Source organism: Grampus griseus (genome assembly GCF_964374135.1).
Source record: "Grampus griseus genome assembly, chromosome: X".
NCBI classification, from domain to species: domain Eukaryota; kingdom Metazoa; phylum Chordata; class Mammalia; order Artiodactyla; family Delphinidae; genus Grampus; species Grampus griseus.
Genome location: NC_138999.1, coordinates 45,604,459 through 45,626,852, shown reverse-complemented (window position 1 = coordinate 45,626,852; position 22,394 = coordinate 45,604,459). Strand labels below are relative to the sequence as shown.

At 47.3% G+C, this 22,394-nt stretch overlaps 1 protein-coding gene across 9 annotated transcripts in view; it reads left to right on the top strand.

The window, feature by feature from the left end:
* KDM5C (lysine demethylase 5C) overlaps window positions 1-21,852 on the top strand; it is a 32,550-nt gene extending 10,698 nt beyond the window's left edge. For 4 of the 9 annotated variants that reach the window (XM_082680758.1, XM_082680757.1, XM_082680754.1 and 1 more), the window contains 18 exons: window positions 1,601-1,720; window positions 1,847-2,005; window positions 2,868-3,049; window positions 3,147-3,309; window positions 10,034-10,153; window positions 10,263-10,457; window positions 14,722-14,903; window positions 14,993-15,117; window positions 15,246-15,393; window positions 16,012-16,117; window positions 16,840-17,198; window positions 17,811-17,949; window positions 18,447-18,626; window positions 18,782-18,919; window positions 19,106-19,705; window positions 19,985-20,054; window positions 20,190-20,389; window positions 20,498-21,852. In XM_082680758.1, coding sequence (XP_082536884.1) covers window positions 1,601-1,720; window positions 1,847-2,005; window positions 2,868-3,049; window positions 3,147-3,309; window positions 10,034-10,153; window positions 10,263-10,457; window positions 14,722-14,903; window positions 14,993-15,117; window positions 15,246-15,393; window positions 16,012-16,117; window positions 16,840-17,198; window positions 17,811-17,949; window positions 18,447-18,626; window positions 18,782-18,919; window positions 19,106-19,705; window positions 19,985-20,054; window positions 20,190-20,389; window positions 20,498-20,857 — 3,546 coding nt within the window. In that variant the 3' untranslated portion in view covers window positions 20,858-21,852. Of the gene's footprint in view, window positions 1-1,600; window positions 1,721-1,846; window positions 2,006-2,867; window positions 3,050-3,146; window positions 3,310-10,033; window positions 10,154-10,262; window positions 10,458-14,721; window positions 14,904-14,992; window positions 15,118-15,245; window positions 15,394-16,011; window positions 16,118-16,839; window positions 17,199-17,810; window positions 17,950-18,446; window positions 18,627-18,781; window positions 18,920-19,105; window positions 19,706-19,984; window positions 20,064-20,189; window positions 20,390-20,497 lie in introns of all 9 variants that reach the window. The other 5 variants (XM_082680756.1, XM_082680751.1, XM_082680750.1 and 2 more) reach the window with 3 other exon arrangements.
* The last annotated feature ends 542 nt before the right edge of the window (window positions 21,853-22,394 follow it).

Below are 22,394 nucleotides of genomic sequence, written 5' to 3'. Positions count from 1 at the left end.
TGTGTTCTCTGGGAGCTCTCGGACCACCCCGGGAGGTGAGAGTCATGATTAGACAGATCATATGTGATGACATATAATCAGATGTTAAATTGTGTGTTAGAAATTCAGATGTAGAAGTTCAGAGGACAGGAAAGTGACTAAGGGTAGTAATCAGGGAAGGTGTCAGCAATGAGATTTGGAGGACAGGAATATGAAAAAAAATGTTCTTTTGATTTCCAAGTTTTTTATTCTTTGTTTCTTTTAGAAAGCTTGGAAAATAGACAAATTACCTATCATCTCACCACCTAGAGACAACCATTGTTAATAGTCTGGTATATTTTCTTCTCATCTTTTCGTTGTTGCCTATATATAACTATCTTTAACAAGTTTGGGATCTTACTGTATATTTTCATTTGTTACTTTATAATCATTTTTCTATATTATTAAATTTATTCATGGGTATGATTTTTTTTTTCCTTGTAGGGGGTCCATCATGTGGGTATAATATTTATTTAGGTATTTTCCTTCTGTTGTGATAATTAGATTGGTTTGCAGTGTTGTAGATTTTAACTACAAGAGGTGGGCAGGCTTTCTAGACTGGGGGATGGAGGAGTGCAGGAGTAAGGATACATGGGGATAGTGTACCTAGTGCAAGAGAGGCAGTGAGGAGAGCAGCTGTAGCTGCAGTGAGGGCTAAGAGGCCTGGGAAGTCTTTCAGTTCCATTTCATGAGCCTCCTACCTTGATCCAAATTCCGGGTGCTTGTCTACATCTCTCCCTCGGTTTCTGGAGAGTAGACGCTGACAGTTTCTTGCCCTGTCAACTGTGGTCACAGAGACCAGGTGTGCACGTGCACACACACTAGACACACACAAATGAGGAAAGAGACCAGGGCAGTGCATAATTGCCTTGGTAGTGGTGGGGATTCCTTTAGGGAGGAGTTTGGATACCAAAAGTATCATAGACAACAGACTGTCAGGTCTACTTGGCTCTCTTCTCTAAGTGGTTGTGGGCCAGTGGACCAGATTGACTTTTAGTTTTCAGACATGAGCAGAAGGTGTGTCTGACTGGGGTACATACATCTCTCATCTAAAACCACGAACATAGATACAAAGTGAGTTAGACACACGTCCTGTCTTCTGAGACAGTGTAAAGAACAGGAATAGTGTGGGGTTTGACACTAGGAGTTGGTGCCTTTGTTTCCCATCCTCCAAGCTACTAGAATATTCAGTGTCATTTTCCCAGGTCTGTAGTTCCAGTCTGGGCATAAAACTTCTCTAAGCATCCTGTATAAAGTCACATTTTATCTTGAGAGAAAAAATACTGGCAGAAGAGCATGGGGTAGCATATTTAAGTCAGAGCCCATGGTTTAGATAGTAAAGTCCTAAAGGAAGAGAAGAGCAAGAGCATGGTAGAAGTGCATGTGGGGAATGAAGAGACTAACTGTGCTCAAGTGCTAGGAGGAAAAGGTAGAGCTATGACGTGAGACCTGCCTCAGGGGCCTTCAGTACAGACCTAGGGCTGTTCTCCTTCTGACTCCTACCCCATATTCCAGCTCCGCTTTTGAGGATTCTCCACCTCTTTGCCTCTGCCTTGGTGACGTGTTCTCCTTTGGGTTTCAGGAGTGTAAGCGCCCCCCCGAAGCCTTTGGCTTTGAGCAGGCTACCCGGGAATACACTCTGCAGAGCTTTGGCGAGATGGCTGACTCCTTTAAAGCCGATTACTTCAACATGCCCGTACACGTAGGTGATGGAGGGCTGGGGTAGTGTCAGGGCTAGGGTCATAGGTGCCTGATGGTCAATAGCTCTCCTGGGTCAGTGGGGCCAGGATATGATGGGCCATGGTCATCTGCTACCCCTGTTCCTTAGATGGTGCCCACAGAACTCGTGGAGAAGGAATTCTGGCGGCTGGTGAATAGCATTGAGGAAGATGTGACTGTTGAGTATGGGGCTGACATCCATTCCAAAGAATTTGGTAGCGGTTTCCCCGTCAGTGACAGTAAGCGGCACCTAACCCCTGAGGAGGAGGTGAGTAGGTGATTCATGGTTATGTCAGCTCTGTGACTTAAGCAAGTCATTTAGTATCTGAAAGACTCAGTATCTCTATAGGATGGGGACTATTATGCCTACCTTATATGGTTGCTGTGAGATGTAGATGGGATGATATGTGTAAAGAACACAGCCTAATATCTGGCATGGCATCTCCAGCCATGATATTGGCTGTTTATTTTGTCTGTAGAATGGGGACAGTATCCATTTTACAAATTTTATAAGAATTAAATGAGAGGGCTTCCCTGGTGGCGCAGTGGTTGGGAGTCTGCCTGCCGATGCGGGGGACACGGGTTCGTGCCCCGGTCTGGGAGGATCCCACATGCTGCAGAGCGGCTGGGCCCGTGAGCCATGGCCGCTGGGCCTGTGCGTCCGGAGCCTGTGCTCCGCAACAGGAGAGGCCGCAGCGGTGAGAGGCCCACGTACCGCAAAAAAAAAAAAAAAAAAAAAAGAATTAAATGAGAAGGTATATGAAGTACCTGGCAGGGTGCCTGGCTCATTCATAAGAAGTGTTCAGGGACTGGGATTGTAAGTTCAGGAAATAATGAGGCCCTAGGCCTGTATCAAGGGAAGGGTGCATTTTGGTCCAGAGCAGGGGCTTTTAACTTGCAGATATTTTGGTGGGTGGGCACATCTATAAACCTCCCTAAAATTGAGGTAAAGTGAAGTGGATTGAAATTTTGTGTGTATGCATTTGACGGAGGCAGGGGGAAGAACACCTATATTATTTCTTAGATGTTTCAGAAAGGTCTATGACCTCGAAATTAAGGTTCCCTGGGCTAAAGATCTCCACTCCTTAGCAAAACTCTCATCCGTTTTCCACAAATACCTGACCTGACAGGAGTATGCTACTAGTGGTTGGAACCTGAATGTGATGCCGGTGCTGGAGCAGTCCGTACTGTGCCACATCAATGCAGATATCTCCGGCATGAAGGTGCCCTGGCTCTACGTGGGCATGGTCTTCTCAGCCTTTTGCTGGCATATTGAGGATCACTGGAGTTACTCCATTAACTACCTCCACTGGTGAGTGGGGTCCTGGTGAGCCAGGGAAGCAGTCAGGGTGGGCTCCTTCAGTACCATAGGTGTGTCCACTCTACATGTCTCCTTTCTGCTTGGCCAGGGGTGAGCCGAAGACCTGGTATGGGGTACCCTCACTTGCAGCAGAACATTTGGAAGAGGTGATGAAGAAGCTGACACCTGAGCTCTTTGATAGCCAGCCTGACCTTCTGCACCAACTTGTCACCCTCATGAATCCCAATACCCTCATGTCCCATGGTGTGCCGGTGAGTGTCCAGGAAATAGGGCAAGGTGTAGGAATGAGTTAGTGGTGTCCTTTGTGGTGGTGGTGGTGGTGGTGGTGGTCATTGTCTGGAATCTACCCCTGCCCCTTTCTCATTCCTATTCTGTCTTAATCAGGCTATAGGTTTGACAGAAATAATAGTGATTAGAGATACAATGTGATGGTGAGCCCTCTGGGCCTGATGTTTGAGGGCAACACCTTAGGGATGGCTTCCACCAGTGGAAAAGGGAAATAGAGGAAGGACTGGGCAAGACAAGTCTCCTTACTCTTAAGGGCACACATCATTTCCATTCACCTCTGGTTAGTCACAGCTTAGTCACATGGCCACATCTAGCTGTGAGGAAAACTGGACAATCTGATTTTTATTAAGGATGGTCATGTACCAGCTACAAATTGGAGGTCATGCTATTAAGAAAGAGGGTGAGAATGAATATAAGGGGACAACTAGCAGTCTCTGCTATCCTTTTCATATTGTGACCCTTCTTGGAGCAGTGGGTAGGTCTGTTTATTTATTTAACAGGTCAGAGTTCTGTGGTGGTAATTAGTTTGCAATATATAAGTGTACCAAATCCACATGTTGTACACCAACATGTTATATGTCAACTATATCTCAGTAAAGCTGGGACGGGGTGGGGGGAAGTAACCTAAAAAAAAAAAAGGTGCCAATATCTTTCAGCATTTAAAAAAAAAAAGCTGAACCCAGAGTCCTGACTTGTCCTGTTCTCCTTCTCTGTGGACTTCTCTCCCACTGTGGGTATACATCCTGGCTTACCTATAAGGGGCTTTATATTCCTGGGAATTTCTGACATTGAATAGTATCGGCCAGTTTTCTGGTGTGGATCTTAAAATAACCTGATCAACAGTCCTGTAGAAACAGGAATGAGTACATCTTCCACCTCTGCTTTCAGTCTTATTCATTCTGTGCTGCTACTCCTCCCCACTCCCTTCAACCCCGTGCCCCCAAAACCATCCTTGGCTACCTTACTGCTTAGTCTAGTGCGTGGGACAGTAAGCAGTCAGTACATATTGAATTAATATCTCCTTGAAATCCCTGGTCATCTGTACAGTAGGTCAGTGGTTCTTGCCTGAATTTCTTCTTGCCTTCAGCTTGTTTTGCTATACTATATAACCTATGAGTAATACTTTTTATTATGCATTTTAGTGATACTTAACCAAGGTTTGAGATATCTAGGGAATTAGAGGAAACGCATTCCTTTTCCCTCTCTGCATCACCTCATTTAAGAATTACTGGGAAAAAAAAAAAAAAGAATTACTGGACTCAAGATGTAGCAATGACCAAGGGCCCTTCAAGTTATGCTCTTCACAAGTAGACATTGGGTCTGACCTTTCCTCAGACTCCTTTCTTCCTGACCCACAGCATCAGTTCTTTCCCACAGTGTCAAGGAGAATTATAAGAGTAGAAGAGGATTCTCCTTAAGGATTCAGACAGCTAAGATTCATACATACATACATACATATATATACACACATATATATATTCATTCAATTCTAATCTCTTTTTATTTATTTATTTTTGCGGTACGCGGGCCTCTCACTGTTGTGGCCTCTCCCGTTGAGGAGCACAGGCTCTGGACGCGCAGGCTCAGCGGCCATGGCTCACGGGCCCAGCCGCTCCGCAGCATGTGGGATCTTCCCGGACTGGGGCACGAACCTGTGTCCCCTGCATCGGCAGGCGGACTCTCAACCACTGCACCACCAGGGAAGCCCTCTTCTTAAAAAACTTTTATCACAGACTTTTTTGCTTCCACCTTCACAGCATTTCTCCTGCTCATAGCTCCCCAGCTTCTCTGGCCAGCTGCTGTTTCACCACCCCACCCTCTGTCTGCCAGGCCCTTCCTATAGGTAGTTCCCAGCATCTCCAGGCTCTTTGGACTTGGCAGTATCCCCTCAATCCAGGACATCTGATTTTCATATTCACATGTCGGCAGGCTGCAGTTTAGCCAGCTGGAGGTCCCTCAGAGCTATCTTTGGCCGCACTCCCCCCCCCACCTCACCCATCTTCCCCTTTGGTGAGAGAGGGCCATTTCTTTTTATAGAGATATATAGTATAAGTATTTTTATTATAAAAGAAACATCCCCCCTTTCCAAAAAATGGCAGTAGAGAGGTCATCTCTATATCCTCCACATTTTGTTACATTTCCATCTTTTTTATGTAAGTTTTGACATGACAGTAATCAGTGTATGGATTTTATAATCTCTTTTGTTAAGTTTGATCATCTAGAATGGCATTGTCCAATTTGGTAGCCACTAGCCACATGTGGCTATTGAGCACTTGAAACATGGCTAGTCCCAGCTGAAATGTACTGAAAGTATAAAACATATGTTGGATTTCAAGACATTGTATGAAACAGAGAATGAGAAATATCTCAGTAGTACTTTTGTATACCAATTACACATTAAAATGATAATATTGTGGATATATTAAATAAAATACATTGAAGTTAATTTCACCTGTTTCTTTTTACTTTTTTAATGTGGCTACTGGAGAATTTAAAAAGTACATATGTGGCTGGCATTATATTACTATTGGACAATGCTCGTCTAGAATAATTTTTTACTTCCTCACCATGAACTATTTATAACCATCTTTTTTGAAAAACGGCTTTATTGCAGTATAATTTACATACCATAAAAATCACGCATTTTAAATGCACCATTCAGTGAATTTACAGGGTTGTGCTACCATCACCACAATCCAGTCTTAGAACATTTCCATCACCCCAAAAGGATCCCTTGTGCCCTTTTGCAGTCACTCTTCATTCCAACCCCTAGTCCCAGGCAACCACTGATCTGCTAACTCTAAAAATTTGCTTTTTCTAGACAGTTCATATAAATGGAATAATATGTGGTCTTTTTTGTCTGGCTTTTCACTTAGCATAATATTTTTGAGGTTCATCTATGTTATAGCTTGCTTCAGAACTTCATTCCCTTTTGTGATGGAATAATATTATATTGTATGGATATACTACATTTTGTTTGTCCATTCACCAGTTGATGGACTTTTGGGTCATTTTTTAATAGCTGCAGAATGTGAGGAGAGCTTTCTAAAAAAAACTGCATAGGAAACAGTAAAGTGACATTGCCAAAATGAGGGTGCATTAGGTTCTATTTCTGGCTCTGCTACTTGAGGCTTCTGTGGGACTCAGTTTTCACATCTGTAAAATTAAGGCTGGGACTAGATCATTCAGCAAATACTGCTAGAACTCCCTCTGTGTGCAGGACCTCTGGTCAGCACCCTGAAAGCAAATAAACTAATCCTTGCCTTTAGTCATGTGCAGTTGAGTAGAGGACAAAGGTGAGTAAACAACTGGAATAAAATATTAGAGGTGCTACAAAAGGACAACAGACTGGGTCATTAGGAAGTAGGGGCGGCGGGGGGAGGTCAGGAAAGCATTTGTAGAAGTGGTGACACTTGAAGGAAGAGTAAGAGTTTGCCTATTGGGGCCGTGGCTTTATCATGTAGTTATGGGGATTCAAGTGAGGGGTTCTCAACAGGGACATTACATAATCAGGTTTGCATTTTGGTTGGGGAAGACAATTCTAGTGGTTGGTAATGGGGGCCAGTGCAGTAGTACAAGCAGTAAATACTGATGTTGCCTCTAAGTAGGGAAAGATTTGAGAAGAAAATGTACTGGAGGTGGGAACTGATACATGGCCTGAATAAATGTGCAGATTCAGTATTGTTAGGATGCTGATTCTCTCCTCATTAGTCTAGTACCCTAGCAGATGAATTGTTGGGTTGAAGGCTATAAACATTTTAGGTTTTTGGTTATGTGTCAGCGATTTTGCTTTCCAGAGAGAAGTTATTGGTCCCCATAACAGCACTGTACTTATTTCACTGTGTCTTCATCAGCATGGAATGTTCATTTTAAAAAACTTTGCAAGACTTCTTGGTAAAGACAGCTAATTAAACGTACACATGGCTACTTCCATTCCTTACTGAAACTTCACAAAATGCCACAGTGATTTTTTTTTTAAGGTTAAAAAAAAAAATCACAGAGATGGGGAAAACAAGAAAAGAGACAATGATAAACAAAATTCTTGAAACTAGGAAACAAATAAGAAAACTGAATCTTAAGCCAGTTCTGGAATATCTGAGAACCAATCTGATTTATACCTCAGTACCCCCCAAGGGTTCAGTAGTTGGTTGCAGCAGACATTCCAGGGAGTAAAGACCAGGGAGTAAAGACAAATGGGGTAAAAATAAAGATTGGTTCATATTTATATAAGAAGCTATGGGAGGGACTTCCCTGGTGGCACAGTGGTTAAGAATCCACCTGCCAGTGCAGGGGACATGGGTTCAAGCCCTGGTCTGGGAAGATCCCACATGCTGCGGAGCAACTAAGCCCGTGTGCCACAACTGCTGAGCCCGTGTGCCACAACTACTGAGCCCGCATGCCACAACTACTGAAGCCTACGCGCCTAGAGCCTGTGCTCCACAACAAGAGAAGCCACCGCAATAAGAAGCCCAAGCACCGCAACAAAGAGTAGCCTACACGCAGCAACGAAGACCCAAAGCAGCCAAAAATAAATAAATAAATAAATAAATATTTTTAAAAAGCAGCAGCTATGGGATCCTCACCCACACTGGGCAGCTGGAAACGTGACCCTCCCTCACTCTAGCAAAAGACTGTGAGATTTACTTTCAAAGAGGTTGAAATAGATCTCTGGATTGAGGTCTTCTAGGTACAGTTGAGAGTAGAAGTATAGTGAAACTAGTAGGATTCACTGTATACCTACTGAATGCTGAGGTTCCCAGCCATCTTCCTCCACTTGGCTCTTAGAACAATAGCAAGCCAGACCTTTTTCCTTCAGGCAAAAAAATAGGAGTTTTCTCTGGGGAATCTGACTGGCCCAAAAGGAAAGACCTAGAGTTTCCCAAACTAAGTGGTTTCACTCTACAGTGGCTCACAGTTGACAAACTTCACCTCTGTACTCAGAACTTTCATTTAGCCTTTTCATTTCTTACTCTTGAATATAACTAGATAGCCACAGATTAACAGACAACTGAGAAAATTCTAGAATAAACAAAGTAGAACCAAATAGTAAAAAAGCAGCTTGGACAAACAGAGGCTAGGCAGGGAGAAGTAAACTTCAAAAAGAAAAGGAAAAGAAACCTTATTAATACCTTCAGAGATGAGCATATATTGCAAACATAAAATAAGAACAGGGTGCTATTTTAAAAGAACATGCTGAGAACGAAAATTAAGATAGCAAAAGTGGAAGACGAAAAAAAAATAAAAAGCTTAGAAGATAAACAGTTAAGGAGATCTCCCAGAAAATAGAATAGAAAGATAAAGATGGAAAAAGGTAGAAAAAGTTAGAGAATTTGTTCTGGGGGTTCAATATTCAAATAATTCTCTCTGAAAAGAGAATAAATGAAAACTGAAAGGATCAAATTGTTAAGAAATTGTTCAAGAAAATTTCCCTGAACTGAATGACAGTTTCCAGAATCAGAGGGCCTACCCAGTACATGAATGCAAATAGATCCACACCAAGGTATACCTGGTGAATTTTCATATCAAACAATGGGACCAGAAGACTCCTACAAGCTTTCTGAGAGAGAAAACAGGTTTCATTCAAAACATTAGGAGTCAGAACAGCTTTAGACTTCAAAAGCAACACTGGAATCTAGAAGACTAGAGCCATGCCTTCAAAATTATTTTCTTTCTTTCTTTTTTTTTTTTTCCAAAATGATTTTCAACTTAGAATTTTATGGGCAGTCAGATTATCAAGGTTGAGAGTAGAATAGAGGCATTTTTTTAAAAAGTTCTTCCCACCATTTCTCAGGAAGCTGTTGGACGATGTGCTTAAGCACAGCAAAGGAACAAACCAAGAAAGAGGAAGACATGGGATCTAGGAAACAGGAGATCTGTCGTGGGAGAGTGACAATCCAGGGAGGGCAGCTGGTCCCAATTGAAACAGATCATAAGGCTCCATGAGAGACTGCTACAGAAAGGTGAAAAGTGATAGGAGAGAGGAAAGTTGGACACTTGTCCAAAAGGTTGGGATTAAATTACTAATACATACACAGAAAAGTAAGCAAATTGAGACATAGAAGGCTATTTTTAATATAGTCTAGAAGCATGTTATTTAGGGAAGCCCCGGGTCTGCTGACTTTATAACAAATCTTACAGAACCACTTGGTTCTTGAAACTGCTTACATGACTGGTAACAAAAATTAATGAAAAAACATGTCCAGCTTAATGAAAAGTGATGTTTTGAATTTTTAAAAAATTATTAGGGGGCCTCCCTGGTGGCGCAGTGGTTGAGAGTCTGCCTGCTGATGCAGGGGACACGGGTTCGTGCCCCGGTCTGGGAAGATCCCACATGCCGCGGAGCGGCTAGGCCCGTGAGCCATGGCCACTGAGCCTGCGCGTCCGGAGCCTGTGCTCCGCAACGGGAGAGGCCACAACAGTGAGAGGCCTGCGTACCGCAAAAAAAAAAAAAAAAAAATTATTAGGGAAGTTGAAATATTTTGGTATATGTACATTTCCTGCTTTTGACTCAAATTTTCCTGTCATCACAAATCAAAACCTTGAGAGCAGAGACCAATGGTCCTTTCTTTCGGAGTTGGAGGGTCTGGGAATCTGTTGTCAGACTGTGTTCCCTGAGACTTTCCTTCTTCTCCTTAAGAACCCTGGACTTAGATCTCTGTCTCAATGACCTTGGCTTTTCTTCCTCAGGTTGTCCGCACAAACCAGTGTGCAGGAGAATTTGTCATTACCTTCCCTCGTGCTTACCACAGTGGCTTTAACCAAGGCTACAACTTTGCTGAGGCTGTCAACTTTTGCACTGCTGACTGGGTGAGTCTGGAGTGTGATGGGATGGCAGGGAGAAGCAGGAGGGTTGTGGGGAGGCTGAGGCACCATCGCCTCCAGACTTGGCCATACTCAACCTTGAACCTGTCCACAGCTGCCAGCTGGGCGCCAGTGCATTGAGCACTACCGCCGGCTCCGAAGATACTGTGTCTTCTCCCATGAGGAACTCATCTGCAAGATGGCTGCCTGTCCAGAGAAGCTGGACCTGAACCTGGCAGCAGCTGTGCATAAGGAGATGTTCATCATGGTTCAGGAGGAGCGGCGTCTACGAAAGGCCCTGCTAGAGAAGGTGGGTGGTGGGGAGAGTGCCCTGGATTGGGTGCCCTAGTCTGGCAGAGGTGGGGGGGAGGAAGAAGTAGAAGATGTAGCCACTTCTCTTAGGGAGTAGTGAAAAGAACTAGACACATCTGGATTGGAAACTACAATTCCATTCTCTACCATTTACTAATAACTGTTAGTAAGTTAATTTACTTTACTGAGCATCAGTATCCCCATCTGAAAAAAAATGGGGATGATAATAGTGCTTTTTTTTGGGACAGTTGAGTGGATTTAAGATGTTTGTTAAGTAAGTGACCCATAGCAGGTGCTGTTATTGCTAATGATGTTATTGCATCATTATTTAAATAACCCAAGACCAACTGACATATGAAACCCCCACTTGCTGGTAAGCTGGATAACCTTTTCAAGTTAGTTAACCTCTCATAGTCTCACTTTCCCACTCTGTAAAATGGGAATAAATACCTCACTTGCAGGGTGGTTGTAAAGCTTGAGTAAGGTGATTTATGTCAAAGCATCTATTGCTGCACTTGCAGTGTAGCAGATGCTATTATTGGTAATATTAGTACATGAAGAAAATGATAGAAATATGGAACATTTCTTAAGAAATGCCATTTTATTACACTCATATAGTTCAGTAGCTCAAACTAGGTTAATATTACTGAGTAGAAGGCGGTCTTCCTTTAATAGATTTCTCATAACATGTCAGTTTGGTTTGTAGATGAGTGGCACCGCTATTCATGTAGTTTAGCTGCCTTCTTTTTTTTTTTTTTTAATGTGGTACGTGGGCCTCTCACTGTTGTGGCCTCTCCCATTGCGGAGCACAGGCTCCAGACGTGCAGGCTCAGTGGCCATGGCTCACGGGCCTAGCCGCTCCGCGGCATGTGGGATCCTCCCAGACCGGGGCATGAACCCGTGTTCCCTGCATCGGCAGGCGGACTCTCAACCACTGCGCCACCAGGGAAGCCCCAGCTGCCTTTTTAAAGCTCCAAACTTGTCCAGTTAGGGAGTTGACTTAGTGAGAGTCCTCCATAGGATTACAAAGGAATGCTGGTCCTGAGGAATCCCTTGCTGGATCCCTTTTCTTAAAATAAGAAAAGTTAGGGTAATACTTTCTTATTTTAAAGCTCATTTATAACTTTCCTATGAGCATGGGTTGTAAGGAGAATTGCAGCTATGGTAAGTGTTGGAAGTCTGGGGCCTGTCAGTCTGTGGTATTAGTTGGTGAGCCCCTGGGCTTTTCTAGGCATCATTTGCTCTCTCTGTTCAGTACTGTTATTGGATGATCACTCTGGGGCTGTGCTACACTACAGAAGGAGTCAAAGCAAGGTGGGAAAAGATGTTTCCATCCTAACACTCAGAATTCTTTACACTTGGCCCTTACCTAAGGAGAAGGGTTCTGGACCCCATAAATTCTGTAAAAGATTGTGTGTGTGTGTGTTTGAGTCCTTTTCTGGGGAGAGGGCTCATAGCTTGCATCCAGTTCTCAAAGGAGTCCATGATCCAAGAATACCTAGGGGCTTCAACCTTTTAGCAGCATTCTCTGGCTTCAGAATCAAAATAGGCTGCAGACAGATTCTCACTTTGGGCAAGTTACTCTCTCTGAGACTTAGTTTCCTCCTTAGCAAAATGAGACAGGCCTGTGAAATAGGTATCCTTATCTGAAGATTAGAGCCAATATCAGTAAATATTTGTTGGGCACCTATTCTTTTTTCCCCCCCTATAGTCATCATGTTGTACATTGGATCCCCCAAACTTATTTATCTTCTAACTGGAAGTTTGTATCCTTTGAGCAGCGTCTCCATATTTTCCCTACCTCCCTAGCCCTTGGCCACCACCATGCTACTGTTTCTTTCTTTTTTTTTTCTTTCTGGCTGCATTGCAAGCTGGCTTGCAGGATCTCAGTTCCCTGACCAGGGACTGAACCCAGGCCTTGGCAGTGAAAGCCCGGAATCCTAACCACTAGGCCACCAGGGAACTCCCACTACTCTGTTTCTATGAGTTTGGGTTTTTTAGATTCCATATATAAGTGATATCCTATAATACTTGTCTTTTTTGTCTGATTTGTTTGACTTAGTATAATGTCCTCAAGGTCCATCCATGTTGTTACAAATAGCAGGATTTATGTCTTATGGCTGAATAATATTCCATTTTATATGTGTATGTATGAATACACACACACACACACATCCCACATACTTATCCATTCATCCACTAATGGACTCCTAGGTTATTTCCATATTTTGGCTATTGTGAATAATGCTGCAGTCAACATGGGAGTGCAGATATCTCCTTGAGATCCTGGTTTCATTTCCTTTGGATATATACCCAGAAGAGGGATTTCTGGATCATATGGTAGTTCTATTTTTAATTTTTTGAGGAACCTTCATACTGTTTTCCAAAGTGACTGCACCAATTCGCATTCCCACCGCAGTGCACAAAGGTTCCTTTGTCTCCACATTCTCTCCAACACTTGTTATCTCTTGTCTTTTTGATAATAAGCCATTCTGACAGGTGTGAGGTGATAATTATGGTTTTGATTTGCATTCCCTGATGATTAGTGATGTTGCACATCTTTTCATGTACCTATTGGCCATTTGTATGTCTTCTTTGGAAAAACGTCTATTCAGGTCCTTTGCCCAATTTTTATTCGGATTGTTTGGTTTTTTGCTGTTGAGTTGTATGATTCCTTTATATATTTTGGATATTAACCCTTTAGCAGATAGACAGTTTGCGAATATTCTCTCCCGTTCCATGGGTTGCCTTTTGATTTTGTTGATAGTTTCTTTTGCTGTGCAGATGCTTTTTAGTTCGATGTAGTCCCACTTATTTATTTTTGCTTTTGTTGCTTGTGCTTTTTAGGTATCATGTACAAGAAATCATTGCTAAGACCAATGTCCAGGAACATTTTCCCTATATTTTCTTCTAGGAGTTTTATGGTTTCAGGTCTTATGTTTAAGTCTTTAATCCATTTCAAGTTAATTTTTGTGAGTGATATAAGATAAAGGTCCAGTTTCATTCTTCCGCATATGATTATCCAGTTTTCCCAGGACCAGTTATCAAAGAGACTATCCTTTCCCCATTGAGTATTCTTGGCTTCTTTGCCAAATATTAGTTAACTATATATACGAGAGTTTATTTTTGGGCTTAATTCTGTCCATTGGTCTGTTTTTATGCCATTACCATACTGTTTTGATTACTACAGCCTTGTAATATAGTTTGAAATCAGGAAACTTCATACCCCCAGCTTTGTTTTTCTTCCTCAAGATTACTTTGGCTGTTCAGGGCCTTTTGTAGTTCCACTATTCTAAGTGCTAAGATACTTTTCTAAGTCCTTAGTCACTTTACCTTTGTTAATCCTCATAACGACCCAATGAGGATAGTACTATTATCTCCATTTCACAAAGCAGGGAAACTGAAACCCAGAGAGGTTTAAATAATTTACTCAATATCAACGCAGCTAGGTTTGTAATGTGCAGTGGACTCATCTTATGAGCAGGATTTGTAATGTGCAGAGCGCATTTGTGGCGGAGCGGGATTTGTAATGTACAATGGACTTACGCAGAAGTTAGGTTGGTATAGAAGACAAAAACGTTAGAATCAAAATTTCCCTCTAAAATCCCTAAAATTGCCCATAATGTATAGCATTATATTGTCTTTCAATTACTCCAAGATAGCTGGCTTTTCCTCCATTTTTGGAAGGGATTGCTTTTTCTTCATATAATCAACAGATAAAGTCATTGGCTTAGGTTTGGAGGCCATGTTTTTTGGGGGGGAAAAATTGTATCTTTAAACACTGAACAGAAGCACGTAGAGTTTATTTCTCTAAGTTATAGATGTGTGTGCAGTGTGCTGATAAAGCAGCCAGCACAGTGCCTGGAACACAGTGGGCGCTGAGTGCCTGGAAGCTAGCATTATTCCCCAGTACATGGCACTTCTCTTGGCCACTTCCACATATTGCCATCTCTCTGGTGCCTTGGTCCACCACTTTCCTCACCTTCTCTCACCCCGAAGGTCCTTTCTGCTGATCTGAATCTTACCTGATTTTTCTCCCTCTCAGCCCACACTGATCTTACCCTGCTTCATGTGATTCCCCCAGCTTTGAGAGTTTGGACTTCACAAAGGCAGTGTGCTCTGTGGAGTTTTGTCTCCCCCACAGCTCTTAGCACAGATTTGAGTCTAATGTGGGGCTCAGTGAGTCTACTGTGGGGCTCAGTGGTGGCTGAGTTAGGGGTTTCTGCAGCCCTCTTCTTGTTCTATATAATGAACACCCCCAGGGCATCACGGAAGCTGAGCGAGAGGCTTTTGAGCTGCTCCCGGATGATGAGCGCCAGTGCATCAAGTGCAAGACCACGTGCTTTCTATCAGCCCTAGCCTGCTATGACTGCCCAGACGGCCTTGTCTGCCTTTCCCACATCAATGACCTCTGCAAGTGCTCCAGTAGCCGGCAGTACCTGCGGTGAGCAGGGGGCCTACCTGGAGGAAGTGGGCTGAGGAGGGGGATGCAGAACTGGGCCAGATGTGCTCTTCCCTGCCCTCTTCCTCCAGATATCGGTACACCTTGGATGAGCTCCCTGCCATGCTCCATAAGCTGAAGGTCCGGGCTGAGTCCTTTGACACCTGGGCCAACAAAGTGCGAGTGGCCCTGGAGGTGGAGGATGGGCGGAAGCGCAGTGAGTGATGGGGGGACGGAGGGACTCCACAGGCAAGTTCTATTCCCTTTTCTTCTGTACTCCCCCACCCGCTTCCTCTGCCTTTACTCAATACTGCCTACTCCTTGCTGCTCTCATTCTCTCTCCAGGCCTTGAAGAGCTGAGGGCACTAGAGTCTGAGGCCCGTGAGCGGAGATTTCCTAACAGTGAGCTGCTGCAGCGACTAAAGAACTGCCTGAGCGAGGCAGAGGCTTGCGTGTCCCGGGCTCTGGGGCTGGTCAGCGGCCAGGAAGCTGGGTATGGAAGCATGAGGCGTTGGGCACAGGTAGCCTGCTGAGGAGCCAGCACCTAGGAGAAGGACTATGGCGGGGGGAGGGGTGGACTCTGAGTACCATTAGGCAGATGACATCAGCAGGAAGCTGACAAGCACTGCAGTTGGAGGCGTTGGGGAGGGCAAGGAGACCAGGCAACTAGAATGGAGGGGAGCGCCCCAGTGCTAAGAAAGCTAGGAATGTTTCTTTTTATCAGTACCTGAAGGTACTGATTTCAGAGAGGCTGAGGGATTTTGTGGGCAGGGAGGTGTTGTGGGAGGTTTAGGGACAAGAAAAGGACACAGAAGCATAAACTGATCATAGAGTTCACAGTAGAAGATGGATTAAAATTGTCCAGCTTCTGTTACCATCAATTTCTAAGCTTCCCCCACCAAATACATATTCCTCTCTTCTAATTCTTTCCCCCTATCATATGAACTTGCATGTATCTTAAAACCCTCCCTCTAACCTGGGCATTTGTGGGGAACTGTGAAGTATGAGAGGTCAAGGTGGGCAGGGATGAGGAAAGGTGTTGGGCCTTAGCACAGAGATGGAGGGAGGGGACTGGGTTTGGACTTGAAACCCTACATGTGAAACTCCATAGCCCCTACAGGGTGGCTGGTCTACAGATGACCCTGGCTGAGCTCCGAGCCTTTCTGGACCAGATGAACAACCTGCCTTGTGCCATGCACCAGATTGGGGATGTCAAGGTGAGGAAGGGTGGACTTGAAGTGCTGCTGAGGGATCGGGGTGGGGGGTTGGGGGACCTGAGCAGTAGGCCATTCTTGGCTTCTTTCAAAAGTTGCAAGTATTTGGGCAAGACAGGATGCACATGTGAGAATAACAGGAGGTAAGAGGCAACGGGTTTTTAGCAAATTGCCTCTTAGAAATGGGATTTGAGGGGCAGGTGACAAGGGTACAGGTACAGGATGCATAGTCAAGGGAAGGTTTCCTGGTGGAGGTGGAAGAGGAGAAAGGAAGTAACAAGGATGTTTGTGGGCCTGGAAAGCTGAGTCAAGTTCAGGAAGGTAGAGGAGTGGGATGGAGAGGGCAGTGGACACCAGTATGAGTGTAGAGATTGTGAGAAGGCCAAGCATAGCAGAGCATTTTTAGGACAGAGGGTCTCCTGATGCTATACATCAAAATCCTCTGGGGACTTAAATAAAGCACAGGCTCCTGACCAACCCCTATTAAGAATCTCAAGGAGTGGACCCAGAGATCTGCATTTTAACAGATGCCACAGGGTATTCTATCGGGCAGTGAGTGTTGGGAACCACTGCTTAGGGCCTGGCAAAGGAAGAGAGCCCAGCCCGTGCTAGGCTCTCCTCGCAATTACTGGAGGGTAAGAAGGTAGGTAGGGCAGGGGTACGTAGTGGTGGAACTTCTGTGTGAGCCCTGCTGAGGATTTTGTTCTTTATCTGTGTCCTGGTAGGGTATTCTGGAACAGGTGGAAGCCTACCAGGTTGAAGCCCGTGAGGCCCTGGCCTCATTGCCCTCCAGTCCGGGGCTCCTGCAGTCCCTGCTGGAGAGAGGGCGGCAGCTGGGGGTGGAGGTACCTGAGGCCCAGCAGCTCCAGCGGCAGGTGGAACAGGCGCGATGGCTGGATGAGATGAAACGCACACTGGCCCCCTCAGCCCGAAGGGGCACCCTGGCTGTCATGCGGGGACTGTTGGTCGCGGGTGCCAGTGTAGCCCCTAGCCCTGCTGTGGACAAGGCCCGAGCTGAACTGCAGGAGCTACTGACCATTGCTGAACGCTGGGAGGAGAAGGCCCATCTCTGCCTGGAGGCCAGGTGGGTCTAGCTTCTTCCCCTCCCTGCTCTACCACAACCTTCAAAGTTTAGCAGAGAAGCTGAAGATGATTCCCATGGGTGGCCTTGGGCACCAGACTCCTGTGTTGGTGTATTGACTATCCTCGCCTTTTTTGTTTCCTATCTTTTTTTTTTTTTTAAACTCCATAGTACACGTAGAGGCAGAGATAGTCTTACGGAGAAGCAGAGATGGACAGATACAGAGCTATATAGAGGACTAGCTCCACAGGCTGACGTGTGCACACACTCACAAGCACAAGTACCAAAAGGCAGATGGACAGGTGTCAGTAGAAAGACACCATGCATGGGACAATCTGACAAAGTGCAGCACCAGGTTAATACTGCAGGTTGTGTGTGTAGGCACTGCCAACAGGCTGACAGACTGGTGGACAAGCAGAGGCATGGAGGTATGGCAGAAGTTGGGTGCGTGCAATCTGGAGCAAGCAGGGACTGACAGCCATGCGTAGGCAGAATACAAGCAAATAGGCCCAAGCAGCAGCCCCAGGGGCTCATATCGCTGTATCTGGAAGTCAGGCTGGGCTTCTGGTTAGGCAGACCACCCCACACTGAGGCCTCTCTTTTCCCTACCTTTAGGCAGAAGCATCCACCAGCCACGCTTGAGGCCATAATTCATGAGGCAGAAAACATCCCTGTTCACCTGCCCAACATCCAGGCTCTCAAGGAGGCTCTTGCTAAGGCCCGGGCCTGGATTGCTGATGTGGACGAGATCCAAGTGAGGACCCTGTTGCACACCCCCCCCCCGCCCCCGCCCCGTTTACCCGACACCTTCAGTCCAGCTGGGAGAGATGGCATACATTGCCTTGCGCTGGGTTGAGTTGGGTTGGCTAGAGAGAGGAAGGGGTCACAGCACATCGTGAGGAGGCAAAACGTGCTTGGTGAGCATTGTGAAGAAGGGTTGCAAGGCTGGCCTGAGGGAAGTTAGGATGCTGGTTAGGATGAGAATGGTGGGGGGCAGGGAGGATAGAAGAGGCAAACCACAACAAAATAACTAGTCTGGTGGTCCTGGGGACTGACTGGATATCCAGAGGCTGAGCCAATGGATGTAGGAGTTGTAAGAGAGAGCCAGGTGGGTGTGCCTTCCTTAGGATGATCCCTGTTTTTTCTGCCTCAAGACTGATTCCAGTCTGTCTTCCCAGCTCAGGGCCAGGCACAGAGTAGCATCATAGATGTTGGCAAGTTGAACTGAGCTTTCTCTTGCCCCTGTCCCAGAATGGTGATCACTACCCCTGCCTGGATGACTTGGAGGGCCTGGTGGCTGTTGGCCGGGACCTACCTGTGGGGTTGGAGGAGCTGAGACAGCTAGAGCTGCAGGTACTGACGGCGCACTCCTGGAGGGAGAAGGCCTCCAAGACCTTTCTCAAGAAGAATTCTTGCTACACTCTGCTGGAGGTGAGGCCTAGGACCCTGACCCACAGCCTCTCCTGCCTCTGGCCCAGCTGTTGAGACAGCTCATATGAGTGGGGCTTTGGGGGTGCTGGGCAGGGGAGGGAGGGGGTGGGAGTGAGGGGAAGCCTGGACATTCCTCCTTTGTCTGCTTGCCTCAGGTGCTCTGCCCATGTGCAGACGCCGGCTCAGACAGCACCAAGCGCAGCCGGTGGATGGAGAAGGAGCTGGGGTTGTACAAATCTGACACAGAGTTGCTGGGGCTGTCTGCGCAGGACCTCAGGGACCCAGGCTCTGTGGTAAGGAGCTTGGGCCCAGATGGGGAGAAGAGCCTGGTGACAATAGTGTCTGAGCCAGGTGGCCATGAGCAGCAGACTGCTTGCTCCCTGGGCCTCAGTTCTCCTGGTTTGGGAATGGGGTATTCATGGTGCCAGAGAAGGAGGGTTGGGGTGCTGACCTCTCCTCCCCTGTCCTGGGCACGGCAGATCGTGGCCTTCAAGGAGGGGGAACAGAAGGAGAAGGAGGGAATTCTGCAGCTGCGTCGCACCAACTCCGCCAAGCCCAGTCCACTGGCATCATCGACCACAGCTTCCTCTGCAACCTCCATCTGTGTGTGTGGGCAGGTGCCAGCTGGGGTGGGAGCTCTGCAGTGTGACCTGTGTCAGGACTGGTTCCATGGGCGATGTGTGTCGGTACCCCGCCTCCTCAGTTCCCCAAGGCCCAGTCCCACCTCATCCCCACTGCTGGCCTGGTGGGAGTGGGACACCAAATTCTTGTGTCCGCTGTGCATGCGCTCACGGCGCCCACGCCTGGAGACCATCCTGGCACTGCTGGTAGCGCTGCAGAGACTGCCTGTGCGGCTGCCTGAGGGTGAGGCCCTGCAGTGCCTCACAGAGAGGGCCATCAGCTGGCAAGGCCGTGCCAGGCAGGCTCTGGCCTCTGAGGATGTGACTGCTGTGTTGGGACGGCTGGCCGAGCTTCGCCAGCGGCTGCAGGCTGAACCCAGGCCCGAGGAGCCCCCTACCTACCCTTCAGCCCCTGCCTCTGACCCTGTCAGAGAAGGCAGTGGCAAGGATATGCCTAAGGTGAGCTGCACAGCCCAGCTCTTTCGCCCTCAAATTCCTGTCTCCTAGCCCTCACCCTTACTTAGGCTCCAGCCCTGTCCCTGCTCTATGACTTTTGGTCTCCTTTGGCCTGGCCTCCCTGCCCCGTTCTGCCTCCTCTCCAGATCCCTGCAATGCTCCATGCCGGCAGCCTGTGTCTGCCCTCCTCCCGGAGGTGGAGGGTCCCAAGTCTGAGGTTGTGGGGGAGCAATCGGGCCTGGTTCTTCAGTTACCGCTACCTGTCCTTGCTCTCTTCGGCAGGTGCAGGGGTTGCTGGAGAATGGAGACAGCATGACCAGTCCCGAGAAGGTAGCCCCGGGGGAGGGCTCAGGTAAGAGAGGTAGGTTTAGGTGTGGGTAGGCTGTTTATTGGATTTCACCAGAGTGACCCACGTGGTCCTCGGCTCTGTCGTGGGGGGTACGACCGGGAGCAGCCTCTAACCCAGCTTGTCCCCGCAACCCCTCAGACCTGGAGCTGCTGTCCTCGCTGTTGCCACAGTTGACTGGCCCTGTGTTGGAGCTGCCTGAGGCAACCCGGGCCCCCCTGGAGGAGCTCATGTTGGAGGGGGATCTGCTTGAGGTGACCCTGGATGAGAACCACAGCATCTGGCAGCTGCTGCAGGCTGGGCAGCCTCCAAACCTGGAGCGGATCCGCACACTTCTGGAGGTGAGGAGAGGAGGGATCATGGGCAGGGATGGGAGGTCAGGCCAAGCAGGCAGGGAGCCCAGGCCTGACCACTGTCCCGCACTTCTCTTTGCCCGTTGGTGATCACAGCTGGAGAAGGCAGAGCGCCATGGGAGCCGAGCACGGGGCCGGGCGCTGGAGAGGCGGCGGCGGCGGAAGGTGGATCGGGGTGGGGAGGGCGATGACCCAGCCCGAGAGGAGCTAGAGCCAAAGAGGGTACGGAGCTCAGGGCCAGAGGCCGAGGAGGCCCAGGAGGAGGAGGAGCTGGAGGAGGAGACTGGGGGTGAGGGCCCACCCCTGCCCACCACTGACAGCCCCGGCACCCAGGAGAACCAGAATGGCTTGGAGCCGGCGCTAGGGGCCAGTTCAGGCTCCTCGGCCCCTTTCTCCACTTTGACTCCCCGGCTGCACGTGCCCTGCCCGCAGCAGCCGCCTCAGCAACAATTGTGACAGTGGCTGAGCCTAGCACAGACCCCAACAGAGACCCCTTGGCCTCAAGGATCCTCTTTCTGACCATCAGGCCTGCTTCTTGGGAGGTGGGCGAGTAGGGGGGATGGCCACCCCCCCACCCCAGCCCATCCCCGAGTCCCTTGACTTTTATATTCTGACTCCAAGGTATTGTTCAGACCTCAGCTCCTGGGGGCCGGCCCCTGGAGTCCCCCTCCCTGGTAGCCTCTAACCAGCATTCCCAGACACCTGAGGCAGATAGACAGATGGGCAGGTGGGCAGGGGGGTGGCTGGGGCTGGGCCGGCACCATTCCAGAGACACGGCCAGTGCATATGCAAACTGGGGGAATCTCCTCTCCCTTCTCTCCCCAGTTGTGGCCCTCGCCAGGCCATGCTACACTAACCTCACCTCTCCCTTTCACTCTTTCTCCTCCTTCCCCCCTTCTCCTGCCTCCCTCCTCCCTTTGCCTCCTTCTCCTCCCTTCCCCTGACTGTTCCACCCAGGAGGAGGAAACTTCACATAGCTGTGCTCACAGTTTTTTATTTTAAATGAATTTGGCTGGGGAGCTGAGCAGGGCTCCCTGTGATCTGAAGAAAGCTTTTGGTGCTTGTCCTCACTACCACCTTGATCTTCCCTCCATGTCCTGCCCTGTCTCCTTTCCTCCTCCTGGGTTCATGTTGTAATAAAAGAAGATTGTTGGTGTGTAATTAATTTGTTCAAAAGAAAAAAAAAGCAAAACAAGAAACTTGGTTCCAACTGAAGCCTATTTTAATTTTATTTTATTATTTTCCTCTTGTTAGAAATAAAACCCTTAGCAACATTTTTTGGAAACATGTTTCTGAAGTGCATTTCTCTGTGGTGGGGGAGAACAGTGTCAGATACTATTTTAGGATTTGTGGGCCAAGAGGAAAAACCAAGTGGATAACCAGTGTTCCTAAGGCCATATACTGAGTACTTTATCCTTTCTCCTTTCCTTTTTTTTTTTTTTTTTTTTTTGCGGTACGCGGGCCTCTCACTGTTGTGGCCTCTCCCGTTGTGCTGTTGTGGAGCACAGGCTCCAGACGCGCAGGCTCAGCGGCCATGGCTCACGGGCCCAGCCACTCCGCGGCATGTGGGATCTTCCCGGACCAAGGCACGAACCCGTGTCCCCTGCATCGGCAGGCGGACTCTCAACCACTGCGCCACCAGGGAAGCCCCTAGAGGAACAGAATTTTAAGGATGAATTTCTGAATTGGTTCTGGGGTTTCTGGAATTGGCTTTCTAATCTGATTAGATTTTAGAGACACTAATGACTATCCCAGTAGTAAAGAGAGCACGGATATTCCATGGCATGAACTGCTTATAGAGATACACAAAATATTACCAGTGGATACTCATAATCAACCACTCATAAGAAGCAAGGATCTGGGTGACTCTGTATTTTTGAACATGTTTCTTAAATTAATGACTATAATGAGCTTGGCTGGTTGCTCCTAATGTTGCTCTACAAAGTGGGGAAAGTAAAGACCAGCTCAAGGATTTGAATTCCCAGCACAAGAG